This window comes from Colletotrichum acutatum, assembly GCF_030867785.1.
Source record: "Colletotrichum acutatum strain CBS 112980 chromosome Unknown BDZ83scaffold_168, whole genome shotgun sequence".
In the NCBI taxonomy this organism is placed as follows: Eukaryota; Fungi; Ascomycota; class Sordariomycetes; order Glomerellales; family Glomerellaceae; genus Colletotrichum; species Colletotrichum acutatum.
The window spans coordinates 52,085-72,567 of NW_026849162.1; the positions used below are offsets into that span (position 1 = coordinate 52,085).

General features: G+C 50.5%; 9 protein-coding genes across 9 annotated transcripts; 4 read left to right on the top strand and 5 right to left on the bottom strand.

The window, feature by feature from the left end:
- Positions 1–321: 321 nt before the first annotated feature.
- On the top strand, positions 322–2,203 carry BDZ83DRAFT_797085 (high-affinity nicotinic acid transporter; the record flags this gene model as incomplete). Its single annotated transcript, XM_060515883.1, has 6 exons — positions 322–476; positions 534–576; positions 637–753; positions 818–978; positions 1,036–1,644; positions 1,705–2,203. 6 exons carry the CDS (start codon positions 322–324, stop codon positions 2,201–2,203), a joined length of 1,584 nt encoding a protein of 527 aa, XP_060358886.1.
- A 439-nt stretch (positions 2,204–2,642) lies between these two features.
- BDZ83DRAFT_591259 (fructose-1-6-bisphosphatase) lies at positions 2,643–3,647 on the top strand (the record flags this gene model as incomplete). The annotated part of the gene is made up of 1 exon (XM_060506418.1): positions 2,643–3,647. The coding sequence occupies one exon, from the start codon at positions 2,643–2,645 to the stop codon at positions 3,645–3,647; it is 1,005 nt and encodes a 334-aa protein (XP_060358887.1).
- Positions 3,648–3,747: 100 nt separating this feature from the next.
- On the bottom strand, positions 3,748–4,539 carry BDZ83DRAFT_591236 (uncharacterized protein; the record flags this gene model as incomplete). Its single annotated transcript, XM_060506414.1, has 1 exon — positions 3,748–4,539. The coding sequence occupies one exon, from the start codon at positions 4,537–4,539 to the stop codon at positions 3,748–3,750; it is 792 nt and encodes a 263-aa protein (XP_060358888.1).
- Positions 4,540–4,955: 416 nt separating this feature from the next.
- Positions 4,956–6,574, bottom strand: BDZ83DRAFT_640355 (Rieske [2Fe-2S] iron-sulfur domain-containing protein). The gene is made up of 4 exons (XM_060509479.1): positions 6,233–6,574; positions 5,879–6,177; positions 5,632–5,804; positions 4,956–5,574 (listed from the first exon to the last, which is right to left on the bottom strand). Exons 1-4 carry the CDS (start codon positions 6,510–6,512, stop codon positions 5,139–5,141), a joined length of 1,188 nt encoding a protein of 395 aa, XP_060358889.1. The 5' UTR covers positions 6,513–6,574; the 3' UTR covers positions 4,956–5,138.
- Positions 6,575–6,999: 425 nt separating this feature from the next.
- BDZ83DRAFT_124639 (cytochrome P450) lies at positions 7,000–9,068 on the top strand. The gene is made up of 4 exons (XM_060501173.1): positions 7,000–7,341; positions 7,447–8,456; positions 8,514–8,651; positions 8,722–9,068. The coding sequence occupies exons 1-4, from the start codon at positions 7,143–7,145 to the stop codon at positions 8,899–8,901; spliced, it is 1,527 nt and encodes a 508-aa protein (XP_060358890.1). The 5' UTR covers positions 7,000–7,142; the 3' UTR covers positions 8,902–9,068.
- Positions 9,069–10,366: 1,298 nt separating this feature from the next.
- BDZ83DRAFT_591245 (cytochrome P450) lies at positions 10,367–12,156 on the bottom strand (the record flags this gene model as incomplete). Its single annotated transcript, XM_060506416.1, has 3 exons — positions 10,367–10,609; positions 10,668–11,651; positions 11,743–12,156. 3 exons carry the CDS (start codon positions 12,154–12,156, stop codon positions 10,367–10,369), a joined length of 1,641 nt encoding a protein of 546 aa, XP_060358891.1.
- Positions 12,157–12,849: 693 nt separating this feature from the next.
- Positions 12,850–13,484, bottom strand: BDZ83DRAFT_591241 (RmlC-like cupin domain-containing protein; the record flags this gene model as incomplete). Its single annotated transcript, XM_060506415.1, has 2 exons — positions 12,850–13,241; positions 13,337–13,484. 2 exons carry the CDS (start codon positions 13,482–13,484, stop codon positions 12,850–12,852), a joined length of 540 nt encoding a protein of 179 aa, XP_060358892.1.
- Positions 13,485–14,097: 613 nt separating this feature from the next.
- BDZ83DRAFT_591235 (uncharacterized protein) lies at positions 14,098–14,841 on the top strand (the record flags this gene model as incomplete). The annotated part of the gene is made up of 1 exon (XM_060506413.1): positions 14,098–14,841. The coding sequence occupies one exon, from the start codon at positions 14,098–14,100 to the stop codon at positions 14,839–14,841; it is 744 nt and encodes a 247-aa protein (XP_060358893.1).
- Positions 14,842–15,027: 186 nt separating this feature from the next.
- Positions 15,028–18,624, bottom strand: BDZ83DRAFT_711221 (uncharacterized protein). The gene is made up of 5 exons (XM_060511601.1): positions 18,584–18,624; positions 17,077–17,600; positions 16,370–17,030; positions 16,004–16,307; positions 15,028–15,914 (listed from the first exon to the last, which is right to left on the bottom strand). The coding sequence occupies exons 1-5, from the start codon at positions 18,592–18,594 to the stop codon at positions 15,066–15,068; spliced, it is 2,349 nt and encodes a 782-aa protein (XP_060358894.1). The 5' UTR covers positions 18,595–18,624; the 3' UTR covers positions 15,028–15,065.
- Positions 18,625–20,483: the final 1,859 nt, after the last annotated feature.

A 20,483-nucleotide genomic window follows, 5' to 3' on the forward strand; every position in this document is an offset into this window, starting at 1 on the left:
GAATCCTGCAGATGATGGAAGGGTGGGCCATGATTCCGCCATCAGTTCTCGGGGCGCTTCGGCGAATGATGTGCAGATGCAACGACAATTCAGAAGCATTTTGTACAAGCTCATCACAATTCAAGCATTATATCGCCATATCACCTTCGAGCACATCATGCATATTCCCCTGGATCCCCGCTGATAAGGCACTCGATATGGAGATGCAGATAGTGAGAATTGCCGGCATCGGGTATTGGGTGTCGGCACCAATCAGTTACTTGATTTAAAAGACCACATCCATTTGAAGTTGGCCCCCAAGTAATCTAATGGCTTGTAACAATGATCACCGGTTCCATGATGCGCGCGTCGATACAGCCCGACGAAGTCCGGATCGACCACGATGCAACGGCCGCGAGCCGTAAGCAGCAAGCCAACGCAGCCGTGGCTCGAGCCAATGTCGACAACCTACGAGATGACCCAGAAGCTCGAGCGGCGTTTCTTTCAACGTTTTCTGCGGAATAGGAAAGGTCGGTCATCAACAAAGTTGATAGAGCCTTCCTGGTTCTCATCGGCGTGATGTTCATGATCAAGCAGGTAGACTCATGCTGGAAACTGACTGAAGCCATGCACCTCAGCATGCTAACGAGTTTCCAGATTGACCAAACCAATGCTGCAAATGTTCGGGTGTTGCAAGCAGGGGAGTCGCGAAATATCATGAAAGAGCTCGACATGACGTCTGATCAATACAACTGGGTTGGATCCATCTACGGTGTAAGTAACTACGCAGGCTCAACAAGCAACTTATTCATTGTTGTGAAAGACTCATCAAGGATAGATTGCCTACATTATCTTCGAAGCGCCTAGTAATCTTCTCTTAAAGCGTATGAGTCCACATCTTTGGCAGTCTCGTATTTTCCTCACCTGGGGAATCATTACGGCCTGCCAAGCTGCAGCTCAAAATCGGCATGAACTTTACGCTATGCGATTTTTGCTTGGGTGATTTTCGAGTGTCTGTATGATGTATAGACCAAAAGCGGGCTGACTTCATCCCAGGATGTTCGAAGCGGGTATGTTTCCGGGCATCATGGCTCATCTGTCTAGCTGGTACCGCACAGATGAAATAGGCAAGCCAGTGACCTGGTTCTTTGCCATGTCCAACCTGGCGGGTATTATCGGATCGCTCTTATGCTATGGTATCAGCTACATGAACGGAATTCGTGGTATTAGTGCTTGGAGATGGGTGTACCTTCTCGAAGGACTGGCTACCATCGTCTTTTCCGGTGTCGTATTTTGGCTGCTACCAGACTACCCCAAGTCCCCGCGCAGCAGCCGCTTCCTGACAGAGAGGGAACAAGAGTTTGTAGAGGCAAGGTTACCGGAGAATGCGCCCCTGACTAACGATCCTGATTTCGCCGGCAAAGAGATTTGGGCAGTCTTACGAACACCATTGATTTGGTCATTCATGCTGTCGCAGACCCTCATCAACATTGGAGGATACGCGTTGACATGGTACTTGCCTACAATTGTTACTAATCTCGGCTTTGTGGGGCTGCCGAGGAATCAGCTGTTGAACATGCCTCCTGCGTTTGCCGCCATCGTGGGCTTAATATTTTCAGCGTGGTTTATGTCGAGAGCGTACATCGTCCGGCCAGCCTATATCATGTGAGTCTTATTTGAGAGTTGAGATACGAGGTATGGGTCACTGACTAGAAGTTTACTTAGGATCCTTATGTCTGGCATGGTTGTGTGCTTTGTTCTCTTCTTTACGATTACCAATCGGTATGGCATCTACATCTCCTGCATCTTGGGAACTTTGTTCTACCAATCATACTTCATTCCATTCTGGGCCTGGAGATCTGCCACACTCTCGGGATCCACAGGGACGGCCTTCACGCTTGGTCTTCAATCAGGTATAGCCCAGCTAGGCGGCGTTATCGGCCCGCAGCTGTTCCAGTCCAAGTTCGCATACAACGGTTACAAGACAAGCTTCGCGATAGCAGCGGCGACAACTATCGCCTCTTTTGTCGCCAACCTATGGACATGGTGGTTGACCAGGAATACGGAGTACGATGTGATGCGAGTGAGAAGAAAGATATTGAAGGCGCGAAAACTTGGCAAGGTCAACTTCGATGATGATATTCGGGTATTTGAGGAAAGACGGTTTTACGATGGCTTTAAACGGCAGGGGGGAGACTCTGGCGAGGAAAGCTCACAAGCTTAGTGATTTGCTCTTCTCATAGAGAGTCGTTAGCGAATCACAGACACGGAGTGACAAAGTGTGCGATAAGACATGAGCTCTATCTATTGCTGACAGATTGATTCAACATCTCAACAAGGCATCTTTCTGAAGAAGATGCAACGTCTTAAGACGAGCGGACCTGTAACTCAGTGCAGATATAGTTAGCAGACAAGAAAGCTTTTCAGGAATCCAGAGCTCGTGATGTCTCGATTAAGGTGCAAGTCCGTTACGTCAAGTAGTCGTGAGTTTGAGTTTGACGCCATAAGTGTGAGAATGGTGGACCAAGGGAGAACCCGTCGAGAATGTGTGGGGGCCACGCCGTAGCGTAAATTCTCGCAACCTCACTGATCCTAAAATAACTCACTTCGGTCCTGACTCAACACTTTCTGAGGGGCCTCACATACCAAGTTCACAACCAGTCATGTCGGCATCGCCAGCTCTTGCGCAGCTTTTGGAGAAGGTGATTCCGCAAGGGGACCGCTCGTCTCTCCGCAGCGATGTATTCCCGGCAATCCTCGACGCCATTTCCAGCATCGCCAAGACGCTACAGGCATCCCAGCACGTCTCACTTGCTGGGACAGCAAACGCCTTTGGCGACGACCAGCTCAACGTCGACGTGCTCTCCGAGAACGTAATGCGCGAAGCTATTGCGAAATGCCCCTCGATCCAGACTGCGAGCAGTGAGGAGGACCCGGTCGAGAAGCCTGCCAGGCCACAAGCGAGCGCTGGCGCAAACGAGACCCCTGCAACCTCAGAGGAATACACCGTCGCTTTCGATCCCCTCGACGGCAGCTCCATCATCGCGCCAAACTGGACGGTCGGAACAATCGTCGGCATCTGGGATGGGCGGACCGCGGTGGGCCAGTCACCGGTTGAGAAGCAAATTGCGGCGATTATTGGTGTCATCGGGCCCCGGACTACCGCCATTGTCGCCATGCGGATCCCCGGCGCCGACTCCGCTTGCTTTGAGATCGGATACGGCCCGAACGGTGTGACAGACTGCGAGGTTATCCGGCCGGTCGTCAAGTTGGCCGATGCGCCCTTCAAGACGCGATACTTTGCGCCCGCGAACCTCAGACATGCGGCGGACGATGAGAGGTACAGCGCTCTCATTACGCGGTTCATCAAGGAGAAGTACACGCTGCGGTATTGCGGCGGCCTTGTACCCGACATTGTGCATGCGCTTGTAAAGGGTCATGGCGTCTATGTTATGCCTGTTACGCCCGGTGTTCTTCCCAAGCTCAGATTCCTCTACGAGCTATACCCGATTGCTCTGATCATGGAGTGCGCGGGTGGCCAAGCCATTGACCCCACGGATGGCAGGCCACTGCTTGAAAAGATTCAGAAGGATTGCGATGGTAGAGCAGGTCTCATCTGCGGCACGACGGAGGAAGTGAGGATCGTTAAGCAGGTTCTTCTTGGATGAGATGTGGTCATAGCAGAATGAGAAGGATTGAGATATCCTTACATGCATGCCCTGTTTATATACAGCTACAAACACGCATTTAGCCAACCCTCCCGTCTTATTACGCTGCGGTTCCGAAGTGTTCTCCTCCGCTTCGAAGGTATTCCTCCTCTTCTTTCGTCATCGATCTGCCCAGCTGCGCATTACGGTGCGGATACCTCCCAAACCGCTCGATCAGATGCTTATGCTTCTTCTCGAACTCTAGACTGTCCCCAATATAGTCTTCGCTCTGTTTGTCTCCCTGCTGTCGAAACTCCTCTTGCATCTCGGTGACAACTTTGATATATGTCTCGTGGTCTTCAACATGTTCGGAGTGCATCAGCGGCATATAAAACCACATACGCCGTGCTGGCGCCAATCGGAGCGAGGAGTGCATGTCAGGGCGCGATTCAGCACTCATGAGGCTGCGGAGGACTGCCCGTGCAAGCCGATCGTAATGCGTGTAGATGACGGCCTGGCGTGTCCTGAATATGTTTCGGGGCATTTGATCGAGCAGGAGAACGAGTGCAAGTGTCTGCATGCTTTTGGTTTCTCCGTCCGAGGTGTTGATGCTTTGCATCAATGGACCTGCGATGTTTTCGACTGCGGCAGACTCCTCTGAAAAATTGTTCGAAGGCGGAAGAGGGAACTTCTCGGGTCCGATGGATTCTAGAGCGGCCGCGAACTCTTTCGTGCACATGTCGTCAAAGGCTCGACGGTCTTCCGGCGACCCCTGACCGAACCAACGCGTCATTGCTTCTCGTGAGGCAATCTTGGCACGAGGTGCTATGCCTTGAAACCAAACATTGTGTACATGGTTGTATAGAGATGGAGATAGAAGTGTGCGGGGGAGTGTGGAAGTGAAGCCGGCCATGATGATAGTTGCGGTCAAGTGGTTGGAAGCGGAATAATTGGTAATTGAGTAAGCAGGGGTTACTGATACGTTTCAATGTTGATTCTGTTGTCGACAGGCTATCGTCTCAAAGTATCATGCGTCATTTACCCTATTTATCACCACTGACTCGTCTTTTGCCAATTGCCAAGCATTGAACTAGAGTGCCTTTGGGATTAGACTGGAATTCCAGTACTTTCCAATGGTAGGGAGCCAGTTAACCACCGAGCCGTTGGACGCGGTACGGTCTGGTGAGCTACCTTACACTAAATTGCCCTGGATGCGAACGCGCCTACCACATTACTAATGCAGTTAACATCGGCCTCCGTTACTTTGCGAGCGTCAAATTACTGTTTCCAACTATTCTCCTGCATCTGCGCGAGCGTAAGCCTCCACCAAATAACTTTCATGATGACGGCAACGGTATGGTGGTATCTGCCTGGTAGCACAATAGCTCTCCAGGACATCCAGCTTTTATCTCGGCCCAGGTGATCACCTCGTGTGAAATATACAATGTTTTGAGCGTCTCAATTGATCGCTCATCTAAATATTTGAAGTCCTAAAAATCAAACAGAACTAAATCACCACGCCAAGCCCTCGACTACAGATTTGTCGTTCATGCTAGAGCTCGAACAAACACCCCGACAGAACGCCTCATCCTCTTCGGCGGATGATCTCGTCGCTTGGACAGGGCCTCTGCGAGCCGGCCACCATTCCGACCCACGCTTTCTCTCCTCGGCCACATGGTCGTGCAGAAGCCCCTTGACCTTTCCAATGACATAGACAACCGCTTCCTCCACATCAGGATGAAATGGCCCAGTAGTGTACGTATCACTATTGAGATTGGACTGCGATCCGTTGGCTAGCCATTTGTCCTCTGACTCAACTTGGCTGAAGAAGTCCAGCTTTTCTTTCAACTCTTCTGGAGTCGCCGTTTTTGACCGATAGACTTCGTACCGCATCAAGCTCGTGGTGGCAGATGTGGGTACGATTGACATCATGTAGAAGAATACAGGCCTGGAGACCAAATTAGCCCAGCCTGCTTAAGACCACATGGGAATGACTTTAACTCACGTGAGAGTGACCGAAGCGTTGGGGAACATGTATGTAGGACTGACAGAGCTGGCACGTTGCTCTCCTTTTGCACCGAGGTGTTCAACCCAGTACTTATTGAGACCATAGTTCATCTGTTTGTTGCCCTTGAAGAAAGGTGCGAGGCCAGGGTGAGCTGTCGGGCAATGGTAACACTGCAGGAGGCCCACAGAATCAGTACCCAGTCTGAGACTAACCAACTATAAAGATCGGAGTTGATTGCACAAACCTCGTTATAATTTTCAATCAATGTTTTCCAATTGAATTTCCCCTCCATTGACCAAGTGTGGTCGTACTCATAATTGCTCATGTCGAAGCTCTCTAACCGGGGCTGTTTATCAACACCGCCAAATTGTTCCTCCCAGCTAAGCGTCGGCTTTTCAGCTGCGTCCAGGTTGATCCAGAAGAACCCTAGACTATCGACATGGCTGTGCACCTTGTAGAGTTCATATTCGCTTTTGTCAAAGTCCTCGACCTGGTCGAAACGAGGCGCCTTGGCCAAGTTGCCATTCATGCTGTAAGACCAACCTGCCGTAGCGTGAGTACTGGAGCTCACAGTCAGAAGCCGGGTAAGGGCGCATACCATGATATTTGCAAGACAGCACAAACGCCTTCCCCTCTTTTTCATGAACAATTGGGAATGCTCTGTGGCGGCAGACGTTGAGGAAGGCATTGATATTCCCGGCACGGTCTTTAATGATGAAAAAGGGGTAACCGGCCATCTCATAGCGAGCGTATTTGCCTGGCTCGCTGAATTGGTGGACATGTGAGACTAGAATCCATGATTTACTGAAGACAGCGCGTCTCTCCAGTTGATAAAAGCCTGGCTCACGATACCACGATGCTGGAAGGGTGCTCTGCATGTTGTAATTCTTTGTTGCTCTTGTCAATGGCTTCACTTTGCTTGGTCAACAAGTGCTTGGAGTAAGGCAGAACTTTGCCTGTAGTTATGCTGAACTCCGTTAGACAAGGCACCTCCATGATCAACATCTCGGGGGCCGAGAGGCCCTTTGCAACTCCATCATCCAAAGCCTAGAGTTCTAAACTTCTAATCTCAGCGGTGTTCGGCCGATGCCCCGCTGATGCTCATCGAAAGAAGTAAGCAACAGTTACCAAAGATGTGATTGGTGGTCATCGAGCATGGGATGGTTTTGACAGACTAGTAATGAGATATTCTCTTGCGCTCGGACTGCCGGCCGAAGCAGCCGGGACCACAAGCAAGCAGACATGCGGGGTAGCCATGAAGTTGTCCGCGGACACCGTACGTCATCTAGAGCCTCGACTTGATAGTGGAAATTAGCAATGGTTGACCCCGCCTTCGGGATCCCTTGGCTAACATCCTTAGCCTCGGAAACTGCGGAGAGCACAGTGGTCGATTTCGAGCTCCCGTCGTTATCTCTCTTGCGCAGCTGCGATAGCTGTTGGATTACCTGATCACACACATTTCCAAGCATCCACAGAGGGGGTTTGCAACAGCCGTATCAGTCGATAGAATGCAGACGTACGTTCTTGTGGTGATAATCGCACTCTTTGTCGGAGTGCAGCTCCTGGCAAAGATCTATCGCGGCTTCGCGGCCCCACTCGCATCCGTCCCCGGCCCGTTCTTTGCGCGATTCACGGACCTATGGTACGCATGGCGGATTCATCAGGGCCGCTTCGAGGTTGATAACATTGAACTCCACCGGAAATATGGCAAGTCACCTTCCTAGAGAAGTTATCTTAGAGAGAAATGCAGTCTTGACTCGAAGACTCCGTCAATTTCAAGATTTTGGGTATAGATGAGCTAACTCCCCCAAGGCCCAATTGTTCGATATGGTCCGAATAGATTCAGTATTAACGACCCCCACGCAGCGAAGGTGATTTACGGTCATGGCCACGCATTTTCAAAGTCTACGTGGTATGACACGTGGGGTGATCCAAACCCGCACCAGTGGTCTTTGTTCTCAGACCGAGACGAGAAGCGCCACAGTGAGAATCGGCGCCTCTACCAGAACATGTACAGCATGTCCTCCTTGGTGCACTACGAGAGCTACGTCGACAAGTGCGCGGACTTATTCTCCAGAAGGCTCTCAGAGATGAGTGGCAGAGGAAAGACGGCAGAGCCTGTTGACATGGGTCATTGGTTCCAGTGTTACGCATTTGATGTGGTTGGAATGATCACCTACTCCAAGAGACTTGGGTTTCTAGACCGGGGCCTCGATGTCGGTGCGGTGATTAAGAACCTCGAAAACCACCTCTACTACGCGACTATGGTGGGAGTATACTCATATCTCCACTCCTACTTAGCACCCATCAGGAGTCGGCTAGGTAAACAGGGCACTGGCAGGCAATTCATCGTCGAGTTCACCAAGGGTTGCTTGGCAGACCATCAGGCAAAACCCAAAGCAGTCGATGCTGAGGATACTTCACATCTCTCAGAACAGTCTGGGACGATGGACTTTCTCTCCAAGTTTCTTGGAAAACACTCCGAGGACTCATCAAAATTCTCTCAGTACCATGTTCTGGCGGGTTGTGTGTCAAACATGGTTGCAGGCTCAGACACGACCGCCATCAGCCTCAGTGCCATTTTGTATCAGCTTCTCCGGAATCCTAAAGAGATGAGCAAGCTGCAAAAAGAGATTGATGAGTTCTATTCCCAGAGAGCTGGTGATCCTCGGCGAATAAACTTCCAGGAGAGTCTGAAGTTGCCATACCTCCAGGCAGTCATTAAAGAGGCATTGAGATTGCATCCCGCGACTGGGCTTCCTCTCGAGAGAGTTGTTCCCGAAGGAGGAGCAACGATTGCCGGAAAATTCTTTCCAGCCGGGGTATGTTGAAACCACGATAGCAGTGTACACTGATTGACATTCACTAATCATTGCCAGACCATCGTGGGCATCAACACTTGGGTTGAGCACCACCACCCATCCATCTTTGGCGAAGATGCAGCCTCTTTCAGACCGGATCGATGGTTGACTACGGACACCGATCGTTTGTCAGCCATGAACAGACACTGGATGCCGGTAAGCCACCTGAAAGAAATTTAGAGATTGCGTATTTTGCCGTTTGATGCCGTCACTGACAAGCTGATAGTTCGGCCTAGGATCACGAACTTGCATCGGAAGACACATTTCCATCCTAGAAATTTCGAAATTAATGCCAAGATTACTGCACGAGTTCGATTTTGAGATTTGCAGGGACGCTACATGGGTGACTAGGAACTGTTGGTTCGTCAAGCCAGTGAACTTCCAGGTTCGAGTCAATGTCCGGTAACCGTAAAGTGGTGAAGCTGGGGTGTTCTAGGTTTCTTACAGCTCGGACGGCCCAGCCGCTCCAGGGCGCTTGCTACTAGGTGGTCTTTACATCTCCAGCCCAAAGGAGAAAGTGAACGAGTGTGTTCTAGTTGAGTCGAGCAAATCAAAGTAAAAGAATTGAAGCACCGAAATTCCATATCCTCATGATACTTGCCTTGTGATATGTTCAAAGCAGTGGTGTGCCAAACGAATGCAATCCTTCTCGAACCACGTGGCTACTAAGTATGCTGTGATTTCAAATGCCGTTGTGATTTGCCCTTCAAACCATAGCTGATTGCCTTCAGACTGGTTAAAGTCGGTAAAAAGAACCACGGAAAGCTTAAACAGAGTTATCATCTTAATCTCACTATTGTGTAAGTTTCATCTCAACAAAGATAATTGGAGTTTTGGAACATCACAACTCTTCACATAGAGATGGAGGGCTCATGTTATCTGTTGCAGATTTGCCGCCCACAACGTTAAACTAAATTACCTTATGTACAGTCTCATGCGAGAGCCAACATGTAAATTGCACTGGAAACCAAACGAGATGGAAAGCGAATGCATAATATTTTCATTTTGTCACGGTATTTCTGCCCAACATGTTTGTTGCAGTAAGGCAGAACCTTGCTACTGCCTGCTAGGTATTTCATACGTCTACCTAGTTGTATGTGAAAAGTTGGTCGCAAATCGTGGCAAGATAAACTAACGCCATAAGTCCCAAACCAGACAAACGTTCCCACAGACTTCTTCAACTGGTTTCACAACGAAAAGGATGCGATTATTTTTCCATTCATCTGGATTCTAGTTTCATGTTGAATTTGTTTGAATGTTCTGATACTTGGTGGATACTACCTCATGTCCACCCGTCTGATGTGTCTTCGTGACGCACACCAAAAGACCCGGAAGTGCTTGTCGATGGTGTGACACGAACAATTTTTCATACAGGTCGCACTTATTCAGAATTCGGATCATCCTGGTTGCGTGTCATCACGCTCGAGCTGAACTTGTAGACAAGGTGCGGGCTGAGATAAGTCCGGCAGCGGACCTAAAAGGAACTCCATAGTGAATAAAGTAGCTGGAGTCACTGTGACTGAAAATATAACCCTATACAAGCGCATTCAACCCCATTATGTCTGAAACTCCCATATCTCAATATCTCAAAGGCGTCACTGCTTTAGTAAATCAGCCGAGTGTTAGACCTCACAGTCTGTTAAGAGTCCAGCCCACGTGAGTCCACGTTGGGGGGATTTCAGTATATAGAATCTAAGCTGAGGAGTAGAGGTTTCTGGAGCGGAGGTTCTGCGGAGGTTCTGCGGAGGAAAAGCACTCAAGTGGGACCTCCGCGGAAGCGGCGCGGTGAGCCGTGGCAGTATCCGGGCTGAGGCTCGGATCCACTAATCGGGTCTAGCCCGTAACACAGTCTAATGACCTAGGTATCAGGACTAAACGATCGAACCCTTCTCTGCTTGCGCGATAGGCATATCAAGTGAAACAGACTGCGCACTCTCGAACGTGACGTTGGTAATTGCGTCATAAGCTCGCAATTGCGTGCGCGCTTCTTGCGCACCAGTTCTCACCAAGGTTGCAATCGTCTCAGATCGAGGTAGAAAGCGCACTTTGAAGGGTAGTGGACGGTTCACCTGTGATACAGTGTACGCATCTGAATCCAAAATAACCTCGTTACCCTAGTTTGAAATTGATTAGCTGCCGATAAAGACCAAACTCATCTTGGTACTAGCTTACCTTCTCGTCAACACCCGGGCGGATCTCGAAAGCCCAGAGAAGAGAGACCATGGTGAAGTACAAGCTTTGTTGAGCCAATGCTTCGCCGCTGCAGACTCGACGTCCCCATCCAAAGGTGTTATGTCCACGTTTATTGGGATATGCTGGAGCATCGAAACCTTCCATAAAACGTTCAGGCCAGAAACGGTGCGGTTGGGGGAATTCTTGCGGGTTTCGGTGCATAGCGTAAAGGTTTCCAATGATCGATGTTCCTCTCGGGAAGAAGAAGCCGTTGTAGGTATCATCTTCGGTGGGTGCATGAGGAGGCCCGCCAAGAGCAAATGCAGGCCGCCATCTGAGCGTTTCGTTGATGACTGCCGCCAGGTATGGGAGACTGTCTTCGTCGGCCCAGTCGGGATAGCGATCACGGCCGACGATGCGATCAATTTCATCATGCGCCTTGCTTTGAACATCCTGGTTCAAACACATAGCCAGAACGAAAGTCAACATGGTGCTAGTGGTAGTGTCAACCCCGGCGCCGATGAAGTTGCCTGTGAGGTTGGAAATTTCGACTTTGCTGAGGCCATGTTCATCCTTCTCTTTCAGTAGTCTCTTGGCGAAGTTGTCTTGTACTGCGCTAGATCCCTCGTCTGAAAGTGCGTAAAAGTACTTGTTCGACGTTTGGGCTAGCTTCCTGAGTTGGTTTGGAAGCGGATTCAGCCATGCCGGCATATGGGCAAGGGCAGGTATGGCCTCGGTGTATGTCTTTCCTGGGAAACCGAGGTTGGCGCTACCAACATATGCTTGTGCTACCTTCAAGACGGTGTCTGATTCAGTCCCAATGCGTCTGCCCCAGGCAATAATGGATACAATCGATACGGTAAAGCGTAAGGCACTGTCAACGAATCGATCAGGCTTGGTAAGACAGTCTTCGATCAATACCTTCGCTTCGTTGGCTTGAGAAGTGCGATATGCCTGGACCACCTGGGCGTTGGCAGCAGAGTGCTACGGAGCACGATTTGTCCATGTCAGCAGCTGAAATTGCAAGCGGAAGGAAGGCATTGATTGAACAACTCTGAATGGGAATATGACTTACAGTCAAGCGTCGGTGTACACGCCACTGCTCGCCATATGCAAGGCCCGCTTGATTGAACTTGTTGAGGCCAAAGATCTTTCCGGTGAGTGTCTTTACAGGTCTAGATGAGAAAATGTTTGCCCGCTTGTCGCAAAGGTCAGACATGGACCAAGCATCATTGCAAATGACGACCGGGGTGTGTCCGTCCCAGATTGTGATGATGGGAGATTGATACTTCAGCGACCATTCTTCAAATTTCTTCCACTGTCTACTACTTGGGATGTGGAAGATGTTGCCAAAAAGCGGGAGTGGGAATGGCCCCGGTGCCATTCGTTGTCTGAGCCGCAAGATACGGATGTAGTCTACAAGTACGTAAACTACACCGAAGGTCAGAGTGACCACGGCGAAAATGGCTGGTAAAGCGACAATAAACATGGTCTCTACCAGGTTTGTGAGAATCGTATATGAAAGAGTGGGTAGAATAGATGGTGATGAGAGGTGTAGGGGTTTTGTAGCGGCGAGTTCCGATGTTCCAAGTTCACTTCAGTGCACGATACGAGTTATGATAGGTGTCAAGGCATCGTCACGTTAGAGCCAGATGTGAGCTGGAAACATCATTATAAGTGAGAAGACGTATCAAAGATATCATTTCGTTAGCAGCCAGCCCAAGCCCCGGGTTGCTGCGTCTTGTCAATCTCGACACTATGCCAGGCCCAGCTTGGCAGCTTCAAACACATGACGACACCCCTGGGGTGTGATGGGAGCTCGGTAAATACACAGACTATGAGGGGTCCGGAAAACAGTCCCGGCGTCATAATGCGCGCCGGCCGAAATGTTACAACCACCCCGCTCAACCCCTCTTTACCGGATTTTGAGATGGAACGTGACGGCTAATACTGTGGACAACGGAAGAGTCTCAGTGTGAAATGTAGACATATTTAAGTCACTCGCAAGTCAACAGGTCTATATGGAACGTAGCTAAACCAGGAACGGATGGTTCTACCAATGCAGTAGTATTTTCAATCATCAAGATTCTTGTGTGATCAGAGCTTGCGGGATTTACCAAGTACACTAATCAAGATTCCCGTCATGTTTATTCAGCATCATAAATGCCGTTTCCTTAATCTGTTACTTCTTCTGGGAGTATTTCTTCGGCACAGGAAGAGTTGCGTAGTTCGACATCGCATCCAAATGCTCCTTTGGCAAGATTGGCTTGCCCTCTTGCACGTATGTTCCAAGCAGCGTGAAGTAGTTGATATAATATGCCGGAGTATATGTGTTGAAGAACTTGGCCTCCTGGTCAGTCGGGTTGCTGAATGTATGCGGTGCCCGAACAGGGACCGTGACATAGTCGCCCTCTTTCGCATCGATGGTGTCCTCGGTGCCATCAGGCTTGGGGATGTGGTATCGAATAGTGCCTTTAGTCGTCAAGAATGTCTCGTCATGCATCTCGTGCCAATGGGCTGGAGGTCCTTTCAAGCCGGGAGGGAGAGTGAACTCGGCGGCCCCGATGCGATTGTCTAGAAGCGCAGATACGTTTAGCTCTCTCTTTATGAAACTAAATCTACACTCCTACTGCGAATTTAACTGCGGATATCATCCAGCGGCAGCTCACCTGTGCGGGATCCATCTTCTAAGACGCGGCAAGTGATGAGTCCTAGCTTGATGACGTCTCCGGCTTTAGCAGGGACAAAGTTGACTGGAATTCCGTCAGTTGGAATATCGCGGCCGGGACCGAGCTCGACATCATCATCCACATCCATGGCGAGAGAGTTAGGAAGAAACGTTGGAATTGATAAAAGGTTGTATGATATTTGTGTGCCTCAGAAGTCGGTTTTCTTATACGTTTGGCCGCACTTTGAAATTTCAGCAGAAGAATGGGAGATGTCGTGTCGTTATGTGCATTCTTCGCATCACTAAGGTAACTCTATTTCATTTCTAATGCTAAAAGTTTGCACATAACGCACGAATGTCAAATGCGTGGTTTGGTTTGCTTGACAACGGGGGAAAACCCGAGCTCCGTGTTTGCGGAGGCAAAGTTAAATCTCATCGGCCGTGTTTCCCATATGTCTGGCTCATGTCCGCTCTGGCCCGGCTCGGTGGACATGGGCCCGACCTTGCCCCCAAACACCCCTACCCGGGCAGCAACACAATTGTTGAGAATTGTGTGTCAAAGCATCTCAATTGCCGTGCGTCGCGAGGGTTTTCTTGTCTGAACGTAAATATAGACATCAAAGTCTGCAGAGCCACCGATTGATATTCTTAGCTCTTTTGATCTGAGCTACTTGACCTCGGCGTTCAAGAAATCGCGTTCTCGTCTAGATTCAAACTTATCTCAACTAAGGGACATACGGCATCTTCTCGAGATCCATCATCATGTACTTTGAGCCGGGCAGTCAGCCGGGAGGAATACCTCACAACTTTCCCCATGATCCGTTCAAGGCCTGCGTTGTTCCTCGGCCAATTGGCTGGATATCGACAATCTCGGCAACGGATCCAAAGACGCACAACCTGGCACCCTATTCTCAGTTCAATAACCTCACATTCGACCCGCCCTATGTGATGTTCTCGGCCAACCAAAAACCAGACCAGCAAAGGAAGGATACGGTTCTCAACGCGGAGCTGACCGGCAAGTTCTGCTGGAACCTAGCTACTTGGCCCTTGCGTGAGGCTGTGAACATCTCGGCTGAGCAGGTCGATTACGGAGTGGACGAGTTTGACCGCGCAGGTCTCGAGAAGGATTACAGCCGCGCCCTGCCCGGAGATCCTGTGCCCATGGTCAAGGATAGTCCGGTCAAGTTTGAATGTGTGTATCATACAACTCTCAGGCTGCCCGCCAACCCTCCCATGGGAACTGTCGATGTCGTCATTGGGAGAGTCATCGGAGTGCACATACGAGATGATGTCTTGACCGATGGCAAGCTCGACGTCAGCAAGACACAGCCCATCGCTCGCTGCGGCTACTTTCAGTATACGGTCGTGCGAGAAACATTTGAGATGATTATCCCGGGGATGGATGAGGCTACGCACGCAGGGCTGGAAGGAAACAGTGCGATTCACAAAAAGGTGAATATGTTGGAGAATGGATCGGAACAGCCGAATGGGGTTTCAGCTGGTTAAATGTTACGCACTCGAGAGCATGAGCACTATTTGGGTTAGATACAGGACACTTATCTTGCGATAAATGAGTTTAGTTCAAATAAGCAAGTTACAATTCTACATACGTGCATCATAGGAACGTGCATCATAGGTGCCTAGTTCGTGATGGTGTTCGTTAAGTTATCAAAGTAGACAGCGCAAGGTGTAGCCCACACTCAGACTGATAGATTTATATTAGGCTCTAATTAATCCATAGAATAGTTTTCAAGAAAAGAAAAGTCCTGAAGATCTTGAAATTCTTCGGCCGAGAACGTCGTTTCATCGATCATCACGAGGTCCGGATGCGGCAATACACCAGCAATCTCGTCAAAATGATAGCTGTTAATGCTGTGTGTGTTCTGTGAATTTCCTTGTTCTGGTGTTGTGAGATCCCGTTGCAGGGAGACATCCGTGGTGGTGATGGGAGGTGTTAAAGGACCTGGAGCATTTGTTCGGACCACCTCCGAAGCCTGAACTCGGTGTTGATACCGGGAGCTACTTGATTGCAAGGAATTATAGGAATGGGAAGGCTTCGGAAACGAACTGCGCGAAGAGGATGGAGCGTGAGACGTTGCCGATGCCAGTGAAGATGCCGAGGCTTGCCCAGTCTTTTCCGAAGCCGTACGTGAACCCCTCCTTCCTCTTCTATCCAAAGCCTCTTGTCGAGCAGATCTTGCCTTTCCCAGCTGTCTGAGAACAGACCGCCATTGTTGCGGCTTTTGACCACTCAACAATGAGGGAGGATGCTCCCACCTCAACACGATGGCTTTTTCAATTGCCTGCCATGCTCGCCGGGATCCCTTGCAAAGAGGATCTGTTCGAAGCCAGTGAAGGACCAGAGAGAATGCATGCCACTGAGTGTAGGAGCTGAAAAGCCAAAGCCAAGGACGCGTTCGGGGGTCAGTCCGAAGTTTGCAGTTGAGTTCTATGACTTCGACGGCGACTGCGAATAATCGCTTGCGGGTTGACTCTGATATATCTTTGGAGTCCACATGTGGGTTGACGCCATGCAGCCTCACTTTGTGGAATAGCATCCTCGTCAGGACCATGGTTACCTGTGATGGTTTTGGTCAACATTAAGTGCTTCAGATCCGCGCTCATACTTTAGCTAAGCGGTGGCAGACGTGAACAACTGAAATCTCACCCAATGCAGTGCGTTTGTCGCTGAGTAATTTTGAAAGAACTTTTGAGAAAACTCTTGCTCGCAGAAATCGATCCAATCGTTGCGCTCTTGCTGTGACATTTCGGCATAGCTCTTTCTCGTGTTTTCACAGTGCTTTCTTGAGTCCGCCATGCAACGGTACATGCTCGTAATTTGACATCGGGCTAATGTAAACGTCATCTCCGTGATACCTCCCGTTTCGGGTGGATACTCGAGCATTGCCGGATACAGCTGTATGTCGTTGAGATTCCGCGGTGGCTGGCTATCGAAACTACTCATCTCGAGTCTGTGTAGAAGTCAGCGAATTAAGGTACTCGACTGGGCGTCCGCGAAAGTCTTGAGTATTACAAGTTGTATTCACCCGAATAGTCTTCGGCCGATGGGGCGTCGAGAATTGCAATCTGCCACCAAAGGCGGCGTCGCATTTCGATGTCGAATGTTGAGAGTCCGAATAGACTGCCTTCCCTATGAATGCCGAAATTCTGAGCAAGTCTAACGGCCAACCCCGAAAGGTTCCAGGAGAGCCGGGGTTCATGATGTCGCAGGAGGATGAGGTACAAGACTAGTGCCTGCAATGATTGGATATCCCCGGTATGGATCAGCATGGCCTTCGAAAGCATTGCTTCTACCTCGTCCCGCAAGACGGACAGGACCCGGGCTTGTCCGCTCTGAAAAAGCTGGCCGCACTCTTCTTCGCCTAGACTCGTTACCGCACCGTAGTAGATTGACAGCATGATACAACGGGTGCCGTCTTTGAAGTCCACCAAGCGATGCCCGGTCACTGCCTGCTCGAGCGACGGCAAGTGGAGCAACTTGGTCAGCGGCTCAACTCTTTCTTTGTAAATGCCCCACAAGTGCAGTTTTTGATCGCCAATTATAGAAAGAATCCTTCTCTTTGCGTTCGGAGTTTCGCTATCGGAACTCAAACTTTCCGGTTTCTTCGAGCACCAATTGGCGAAAGGATTAGAATCGGTATCTTCGAAGTCATCGTCGTCTGAGCGATCTTCATCTGTCGCAGAGCCGCTGCTGATCTACTCATCATTAGCCGAGGATACGGTTTGATGTTGTGAATAATCTGACTTCACTTTTACAATCCTCCCAAAACCAGCGTCTTACATAGGTGTCTCTCCCAGCATCGCGAACAATCCTGCCATCACTGCCACCATGGCTTGATGCTACACTTTGTAATTTGGCACTGGGTGGGTTTGAACGACCCATTTGGACTTCCGGACCCATCGTAGGACCGATAGACCCCAAGTCCGTAGCATCTAGGTCCTCAACCATAGGCAAAGGAATCGGAGACTGAGGTCGTTCTCGATCATTTTCATCGTTATGTTTGTGGGGTTGCTGAGGATCTACGGGATCCTGCCTGTCTCCGTCTTTCGGCTCCAAAGTTTGGACAACTTTCTCTAGTCTTCGAAGCATTTCCACCAGCTCAGGTGTCATAACCATCTGTGTTTGGCTTGTCTTAGCGGCAGGGAATACGCATTCACCCCCGTACTTGACGCAGTTTCGACATGGCTTCTGCTTGTCGCACTTGACTTTCCGTTTGCTACACAAAAGACACGAGCGCCGTTTTCTCCCCGCATTACTTGGTTGTTTGGGAGGAGCAGCGGAGGCAGTTGTCGACTGTCCATCGGTAGTCGACGGTTGCTTTGGAGACGTTTCGATGTTGTCTGACATGTTGTCGGGCGAAGGTGGTAAGCATTCGTACGTCGACAGGACAGAAGAGCTTCCGACTGTGGATGAGAGGTAGATGCCAATTTGGGGTAGAAGAAATCAGGACCCGGACACCCGGCCGAAAACGATTCGAGGGCTGTCATTGGGTACTTAGGCAGCGCTCAGAGAAGTCACATCGAAGAGGCAGCTGAGGCTGTCGGCCGAAGTCGCCGGGCAAAGCTATTGACTTCCAGGCCCACTTGAAGTCAGAAAACCACATTTAGACTCTCAGAGATGCAAAGAGAACAAATATGGGACCATCAAAATCAGTCACAGGATCGTGAAAAAGTGGTCTTTTGGAGCATGTTCGACGAATGATCGACCCAGCAGTCATTCATACCATCAGCTTACTGCGATTGAACCTCTATACACCATCAACTCATTTATCGGCAGTGCAGACTATTGATCACTTCAAGATGAAACTCAATTGCGAGGAAAGCCTAGTATCTTTGACAAAAGGAGGCTCACCGAGCCTTCCCGGTGTTGCCCTGGCCGCATTCAACAAAGATGGCGAGTAGACCCCGCCACTGAGGAAGACTGAGGAACTTAACATTAATAGGCGATACAGAAATTCTCTACAGCCAATGCCATGGAATCAAGAGAGCAGAAATCAAGGAGCATATCACTCTTGATGATGCTTTTCGCGGATTTTCTTGCACAAAGCTGATTACAACAATCTCCGTATTGCAATGCGTCGAGAAGAAAATGATAGGTCTCGATGACGAGGTTGAAACTATACTGCCCGAGCTTAAGGACCCCAAAATCATATTGCCGGACTCTACTACATCCTTCAGGCTCCAAAGAGCCAAGAACAAAATAACGGTTCGACACTTGCTGACCCACACTAGCGGCATATGTTGTTGTTGTTGTTGTTGTTGTTGTTGTATTTAACGCCGTGGCGGCCGGGCTAGAGCCCTTACCGCAGACCTCCCGAAGGGTATATGGCGTGGAGGGCCGTGAGCCAAGGCTACCTACTCTACAGTACGTCGTCTCTTTACATCGTCCTCCAAATCATGCCTTGTGGCCACTACGCGTTCTGTCTGTCCCCGGTTCCCGCTGGTGCCCCAGTTTCATTCTTTCCCAAATCGTCCCTTGGAATCGGGAGGTTCTTTGTAGTCCGCACTCACATCTACCTAGGTGTGGATGCTGCTACCGCAGACAGATCTTCTGGAAGAAGTCCGTCACGCGGAGAAAGGCCTCGAAGCCTCGTGGGTCGGTGATTAATCTCTTGAAGTAGGCCTCGAGAGATCCCATAGGACCTATGGGCTCGGGCATACTGCGAGAGTGGAGGGTCGGCCACCGTTGCCTCCTCGCCAGCGTTAGTCGACAGTAGACCAGGTGGTCCACGTCTTTCGCCTCTCCACAAGAGCACATCATTAGAGCGTCGTCGTGGTTGAAACGTCGGTGATATTGCTCGAAGTCCCCGTGACCCGATCGTGCCGCCAGCAGGTGATGTAACGTAGCCCGCGGCAAGGCCAGTTCAGGAGGGCTGGACAGAGCTGCCTCAAGCCCCAAGTCCGCGTACCGCGGCCTTCGCTCTTTATACCACCATCTCCTGTGCTGGCTTTGTAATTTTTCCCTTGCAAGCCGCTTGATGCCCGCTAGTGTTGCCATTTGACCCATCCGCGCCGGCAGTGTCGTTCCTTCTTTGGCCAGCCGGTCCGCGGCCTCGTTTCCTTCGATGCCCTGGTGTCCCGGGGACCAGTGCGTCCGTATATCAAATATCCTGGCCGCTTCTTGGATTTCGAGGAACGCGTCTTGTGACGAGTCCGGCGCCTTGCCGCGGATGCCTTGTATAACGCTGGTGTTGTCGATACATATGTGGATTGGATGACCGCGATTGGTGAGCAGAGCCCTTCTGAGGCCGGTTCGCGCCCCTTCGACCTCGGCGTCGAACACTTCTGCTAGTCCGAGTCGGCCGCACCCTTGCGCTATGCGTTTGGAGTCTCGGTAGATGACGAAGCCGTACCCCACGGCTCCGTTCGTCGCCCTGGAGCCGTCCGAGAAGACGATCATATGGCTTTCCGGTACTGTCTTTAGCCAGCGCTCGAAAGCTTTCGCAGCCTCTTCTTTGCATTGAACTACTATCTGATCCTGTGAGCTTGGCAGGTACTGTGATTGGAGGAACGTTGGTCTTCCGCATCTTGGCAGAAGTTCAGCCGTCCGTTGTAGTCTCGTCTGTTGCTGTCCCTGCTGGGAGAGCCGCGCGACTAGCGGGTGTCGGCGATCAATCCTCTGTAGTCGGACTGCGGCCCGTAAACGGACGCCTTCTAAGGCGACTTTGGCTGACGGTAAGCCGGCGTCTCGGAGGAGGCTACTGGTTGGCGTTGTCCTCCAGACAGGTAGAACGATCCTTGCTGCCGCTGTAATGACGCTGTCGATCTTCTGCACGAGCCCCTTCTGGCCTGTGTTGACGGGTCTTCCTTGGAAAGGCGGACTCGTGTCTGTCTCCGCTTGGCGTCTCGAAGCCGGCTTCGTGATACCTGCGTACCATGTTTCGGCGCCGAAGAGCGCGATCGGCAGTACGTAGGAGACGACGGCTTTTCGCACGGCGGCCGCTGGCAGTCCTCTCTTTGTGTTTGTAAGCTGCCTCAGGTGTTGAGCTGCCTTCTTTGCCGCAGCTACTCTTGTGTCGACGTGGTGCCGGAAGGACAGTCTCTTGTCGAACCAGACACCCAGCCAGCGTACAGGATTTGTCGAGGCCTTGACCACCAAATCCCCCGCCCTGACCTCTGGCAGCTCC

What these genes read in the sequence shown, in the direction of transcription:
- BDZ83DRAFT_124639 (XM_060501173.1), top strand. Translation starts at nt 7,143, where the DNA reads ATGCAGACGTACGTTCTTGTGGTGATAATCGCACTCTTTGTCGGAGTG. An exon ending in TGAACTCCACCGGAAATATG is followed by an intron (nt 7,342 to 7,446) that starts GCAAGTCACCTT and finishes AACTCCCCCAAG; the next exon opens with GCCCAATTGTTCGATATGGT. An exon ending in TGAACAGACACTGGATGCCG is followed by an intron (nt 8,652 to 8,721) that starts GTAAGCCACCTG and finishes ACAAGCTGATAG; the next exon opens with TTCGGCCTAGGATCACGAAC.
- BDZ83DRAFT_640355 (XM_060509479.1), bottom strand. Translation starts at nt 6,512, where the DNA reads ATGCAGAGCACCCTTCCAGCATCGTGGTATCGTGAGCCAGGCTTTTAT. An exon ending in TGATTGAAAATTATAACGAG is followed by an intron (nt 5,805 to 5,878) that starts GTTTGTGCAATC and finishes GGCCTCCTGCAG; the next exon opens with TGTTACCATTGCCCGACAGC. An exon ending in AACGCTTCGGTCACTCTCAC is followed by an intron (nt 5,575 to 5,631) that starts GTGAGTTAAAGT and finishes TTTGGTCTCCAG; the next exon opens with GCCTGTATTCTTCTACATGA.
- BDZ83DRAFT_711221 (XM_060511601.1), bottom strand. An exon ending in TATTCGGGTGAATACAACTT is followed by an intron (nt 16,308 to 16,369) that starts GTAATACTCAAG and finishes ACTTCTACACAG; the next exon opens with ACTCGAGATGAGTAGTTTCG. An exon ending in CGACAAACGCACTGCATTGG is followed by an intron (nt 15,915 to 16,003) that starts GTGAGATTTCAG and finishes AAACCATCACAG; the next exon opens with GTAACCATGGTCCTGACGAG.